The sequence below is a fragment of the Eumetopias jubatus genome, unplaced genomic scaffold (assembly GCF_037043125.1).
Source record: "Eumetopias jubatus isolate StellerSeaLion01/CBP00866 unplaced genomic scaffold, mEumJub1_p1.0 scaffold_6, whole genome shotgun sequence".
Lineage (NCBI taxonomy): Eukaryota > Metazoa > Chordata > Mammalia > Carnivora > Otariidae > Eumetopias > Eumetopias jubatus.
In genome coordinates, this window is record NW_028274812.1 from 86,436,686 (window position 1) to 86,442,685 (window position 6,000).

Below are 6,000 nucleotides of genomic sequence, written 5' to 3' on the forward strand. Positions count from 1 at the left end.
ATTTTACCATTATTATTGGAAACTAGATTGTTACTATCTGTCTCTTTGCATTCGTTTCCTGGCTTGTTTCTAATATTTATGAAGCATCTTTATCATTTTTCTTCTTTTTGTCATAGTGAAAAATAAAAGATCTCAATTCTCAAAAAGAAAGTGTATTATTTAGCAATATAATTTTTAAATAAAATACCCCTTTTAAAACATTTAGCTTGCTTTCGCAGTTATATTGATATGAATGCCACGTACACGGGTACTTTGGAATACTCAGGCTTATCTAATGGAAAAAGTGACAAATTGAATACAGGCATACCCCGTTTTATTGCACTTCACTGTACTGCACTTTGCAGATACTACATTATTTACAAATTGAAGGTTTGCAGCAACCCTGCGTGAACACATCTGTTGGTACCATTTTACAACAGCATTTGTTCAATTCATGTCTCTGTGTCACATTTGGTAATTCTCATAAAATTTCCAACTTTTTCATTATTATTATATTATGGTGATCTGCAATCAGTGATTATGAGTTCCTGAAAGCTCAGGTGATGGTTAGATTTTAGCAATAAAGTATTTTTTTAATTAAGGTATATACATTGTTTATTTAGACATAATGTTATTGCACATTTAATAGACTACAGTCTGGTGTAAACATAACTTTTGTATGTACTGGGAGACCAGAAAGTTCATTTGATTCGCTTTAGTGCAATATTCACTTTATTGAGGTGATCTGGAACCTAACCTGCAATCTCCAAGGTATGCCTGTAGTTATATTACTTTGAAACAAGTTCTATAATAGAGGTGAGAATAAAATATTAGGGGAGCAGAGTATGACTAACAACTTTCCCTGTCTAGGTATCTCCTCTGCTAGACTGAACTCCCAGCACAGCACCCAGCTATAATGTTGGGTGCTAGTTACCATAGGAGAGGAGAGAAACATTTATTCAGCCACTACTGCTTGAAATCCTCTTGGTTTTTGTTAGGAAGTTTTGAATATTCCTTCTAGACTTTTCTGTTGAGGAAGAGAGCAAAAATTTGAAGGAGGCCCTTGTGGGGATGGGGATCAATAGGTTATCATTAGATTGGTGTTCCCAGCTTGTGAAAGGAAGATATTGCCTCTTTATTAAACTGCATGTTTCTCTGCCAGAAAAAAAGATTTTGTCCAGTTGGTATTGAGTAATTCAGAAGTAAATGTTGAAGTATAGTGGAAGGGATTAAAGTAGATAAGATTTAGATTATCTATATACTTATATAACATATTTAAAACTTTACATAACAAGTCTTGTATAAACTATAACCTAAAGACTACTTTTCATAAAACCATGTGATAGCCCCCAAAGTAAAGTATATTAGAACCCTTGTGTAATAAACTGGGTTACAGAATTCCCAGCTCAATTTTATGTTTTAAGAGAAAATAGCACTTATTTATTGACACTGAGAAGAGAGTTCATAAAATTAGAAATCAATAGTATATTTTCTTAATCAGCAGTAGGATGTGATATTAGTCTCCTAATTGCATGTGGAATTTCTTGCCATTGTCAATTTTGGTTAAAATATGCAGAAGTCATAATCTTTTTTGTAATTAATAGACTAAAAAGAAGTTGCCTTGTAAGATAAGGATTTTCTTCTGTAATGAGTAAAGACCCTCTGAAATTTGAAAGGTTAGAATCCTCTACTAGCTGCAGAATATATGATTTTTCAGTCAGATACATTATATTGTGCTGCCCCAGACCCTTCTGAATGGTTTAAATAAACAAGTATTTCCTTAGATATTATTTCTCAGATATATGTCTATATTAGAGGATTTTGGAACCTAATGGAAATAACGAATTTGGATAAAATTAGTATGGAGTCTGACACAAATATTAAATAACCAGTCTCCACTGTCTCTTTAAAGGTTGCATTTTGTTTTTGAAAAAGTATATGATTGATTTTTGGTATATGATTGATTTTTAATTCAAGCTTAAAAACTAATCTAAATTTCAAACAGTAAGCATATCCATAAATAACAATTTTGTATTTCTTTAGAAGCAGCAACCTTTTCATGCTAGCATTCTTTTTTTTTAATTTTTTCTTTTAAAGATTTTATTTATTTATTTGAGAGAGGGAATGAGATAGAGCATGAGAGGGGGGAGGGTCAGAGGGAGAAGCAGACTCCCTGCTGAGCAGGGAGCCCAATGTGGGACTCGATCCTGGAACTCCAGGATCATGACCTGAGCCGAAGGCAGTCGCCCAACCAACTGAGCCACCCAGGCACCCTCATGCTAGCATTCTTAAAAAGAAAAAAAAATAAATCTCAAAACACCTCTCAAATTTGAGCTGTTCTGAGAATTGGATTCTTAGAAAAGTACAAGTTAATTATAATCACATCTGATTACTTAGTTCATTTTTTTTTTCTTATCTTTATCAGGAAAACTTTATCTGTTTTGGTTTAGGACATGTCTGGAACTCCAGTTTAAAATGCTTCTTCTATTTCAAATATATTGCACTATCCAATATAATTTTTCTTATCCTAAAAGCCAGGATTACATTGGTGGCATTCCTTTTTTTAAATGTCATATTATTTGGTAATTTAATACTAATTCTGGAGGAGTGGGCTTTGGAGAAAAACCTAGATTTCAGTCCAATCTCTAACACTTACTGACTGTATGACCTTGGTCTTTAGTTTTGATTAATAATCTTTTAGATAAATTTTTAATAGTCCATTTCAAGAAAGAAACTATCTCACTATGTTGTCCTTTATTTGCTTTATAGATCAGTGTACTGTTACCCGGACATACCTGTTCCTTCACAAGTTCTGGTTCTTTAGTGCTGCGTACTATTTTGGTAACTGGGCCTTTCTTGGGGTAAGTAGTACAGGTATCCTGGGGATGATGTGATCCTTAATTGCTCATTTGTATCACAGTAGTGCCATTGGATTTTAAATTCATTATTTCCTGAATGATCTTAAATTTAAGAAATAACACGTAGCTTATTTAAATTTACAGGTATTCTTGATTGGATTAATTGTTTCCTGTTGTAAAGGGAAGAAATCAGTCATTGAAGGAGTAGATGAAGATGATTCGGACATAAGTGATGATGAGCCCTCTGTCTATTCTGTTTGACAGCCTCTGTTTTATAAGGCTGACTGAATGTCTATTATGCATTTTTAAAGTGTTAAACTAACATTAGGATGAACTGACTAGCTTTCATCAAAAATGGGAGCATGGCTATTAAAAAAACTATATTTTTTATGTTATCTGAAGTAACATTGTATCATAGATTAACATTTAAAATTGCTATAATAATTCTATGTAAATATAAAACTGTGGACTTGGTGAGGGAATGTTTGTGGAAATTTTTTTTCTCTAGTGTATAATACTGTTGAATTGATTAAAAATCTTCCAGAATTAATATTCCCTTTTGTCACTTTTTAAAAGCGTAATAAATCACTTGTATCTGTGCCTTTGGGTCTCTGGAGTAATGTGGAATTCTAAAGTTCTATAACTGATTGTCTAAATATAATACAATATAGCTGATAAATAAATGTTACTCCTCTATGCAACTTGTTTTCTATTTTCTACATTAAATCATTAATGCCATTCAAATATATTTCATGAGCAGATCTCAAGCTACTTGGTGCTGTGAGACCATGGCATTCCAAGATGAATTGTATTGTTCAGATATTAATCCTTTAGATATCTTACCACCTCTATAGTATTTAAGGCATATATATTGTTGTAGGTAGCTAACGTCAAAATTTGCCTTCCAGCATGAATGGGAGTGCTGTCAAGAATAAATGATCTTGAAAAAAAAATCAGTTTACTGATTAGTTTAAGATATGTGACATTGGGTTCCCTGGGTGGCTCAGTCAGTTAAGCATCCAACTCTTGATCTCAGCTCAGGTCTTGATCTTAGGGTCGTGAGTTCAAGCCCCCCATTGGGCTCCTCACCAGGCATGGAGCCAACTTGTATGTGACATCATATTTTGGCTTTAAAGGTATTTTTTCATTCCAAAGATTTATACTTTTCAAAGGGATAAGGAATATTATATAATATTGATAGAGTATTTTGGAACACACTTTGGGTAGTGAGAAATCATTAGAAATGGTATTGTAGTTTACTCACATAGCAAATCAGAACTCATAAAAAGCACAAATTAGAACCCATAAAAAATACATCTTTGAAATAGAATATTAACTTTCTGAAAAAGTCTTAGGAATCAACAACCATCTCCTACTTAATTCTTCTTGCCCTTAATTTTTATATCACTTTACTCTGTTCTGATTCTTTGTCTAGGTATACCTTCATAGCCTTCTGTTTTTATTTTGCATTTTCTTTCTGGACAATCTCCTATACCCTTGGTTTCCATCTATATTATTATATCATATCATATATGTCATATTGTTAATATATCTGTATTATTTTTCCTAAACTCCAAAGTTTAACTTACCTGTTAACTAGAAATTATGACTTCAGTTACAACTTGAACTCCTCATTTTTCTGGGCATACCAAGCCTCCTTCTCCTTCTTATCATTTTTGTTTTTGTTTTTTGTTTTTGTTTTTGTTTTTATAAATGGCACCAGCATATACCTCATTGCCTAAGCCAGAAATCAAGCAGAGCTTCTTATTTCCTGTATATCCCTAACTCATCAACCAATCAAGTATTTGATTTCTACTTCTTAAGTATCCTTCTGTTTGTCCTTTCTTCTCCATTCTTATTGCCAGTCACTGTGTTTTAGATTGAGTTGTGTTCCCTCAAAATTCTCTGGTTGAAGTCCTAACTTCAAGTACCTGAGAATATGACTGTATTTGAAGATGGGGCCTTTAAAGAGGTAATTTGGTAAAAGGAGTCCATTAGGTAGGGCCTAATCCAGTATGACTGGTGCCCTTCTGAGAAGAGGAAGAGACATCAGGGATGTATATACAAGAGAGAAAAAGACCGTATGAGGACACAGAAGGAGGTCATCTGCAAGCCAAAAAGAGAAGCCTCTGGAGAATTAAACCCTGCCAGCATCTTGATCTTGGACTTCCAGCTTCTAGAACTGTGAAAAAATAAATTTCTATTGTTTAAGCCACACAGTTTGTTGTATTTTGTTATGGCAGCCCTAACACAGTAATACACACTACTTCTTGAACTTTCTCAGTCGATTTTGTGCCAAGTCCTGACTTCTTTCAGTCTTTCCTTGATAATGAAAATATAAATCAGATTATTTCATTTCTTTCCTCTGAAAAGTTTTCAGGTATTTTAGAATGAAATCCTTTTTTATCATGTGGTGGATAAAGCCTTTCTGGTGTATTTCTTCCCTGACTATCCTGCTTTCTCTGCTATCATCACACTGGTTATTTGAGCAAAATATCTCAGCATTATCCAAATGGCTCTGATTTCTCACATCTCCTCTCTGTTGAACTGTTCCTTCTTCCTATGATACCCTTCCCTTCCTTTTGTCTAAGAAAATCCTTATTCTTGAAATCTCAGCTTTAACATTATCTGTTCCAGTACCTCTCCGCTAAGTCTCCCAGGCAGTTAGGTGGTTTAAAAGTCTTTACTCACATGGCACCCTGTACAGTGTGTTGTGATTTATTGCTTTCATGTCTCCTGCCTCTGGACAGTAAGTCCTTCAATACCCCTCTGGGTTTGTCATCCTTGGTGCCTAGAATAGTTCTTTGCACATGGAAAGCACACAGTTGATAGGTGAATTTGCTAGTTACAGGCTCTAAGTCTGAATATATGGATTAAGCCTATATAAACTGCATTAGCTTAAGGGGAATGTATATTTAGCCTATTTTTAAGATTTATTTATTTATTTTGAAAATACTGCTGTATTTGTCTTGAATATTACATATACATTTTACTACTGCTAGGAAGTTTTTTTTTTATTTGTGTCAGACCAACCTCTTAGCTTTTTATTTGGCTAGTTGTATTTTTTAAATATGTTTTTCTTCGTAGATTCTATACATTTGCTTCTTGCCTATTTAGAAGTTTACTTTTGCTCTAACAAAGTTTTTTTTTTTCCCCTCCCCTA

At 33.6% G+C, this 6,000-nt stretch overlaps 1 protein-coding gene across 1 annotated transcript in view; it reads left to right on the forward strand.

Moving 5' to 3' along the window:
• The window catches only part of LMBRD1 (LMBR1 domain containing 1), a 125,729-nt gene extending 121,472 nt beyond the window's left edge, over nt 1-4,257 (forward strand). Inside the window, exons 15-16 of the mRNA XM_028097815.2 lie at nt 2,749-2,840; nt 2,982-4,257. Of these exons, the coding sequence (XP_027953616.1) occupies nt 2,749-2,840; nt 2,982-3,098 (209 nt within the window). The 3' untranslated portion in view covers nt 3,099-4,257. The remainder of the gene's footprint in view (nt 1-2,748; nt 2,841-2,981) is intronic.
• Nucleotides 4,258-6,000: the final 1,743 nt, after the last annotated feature.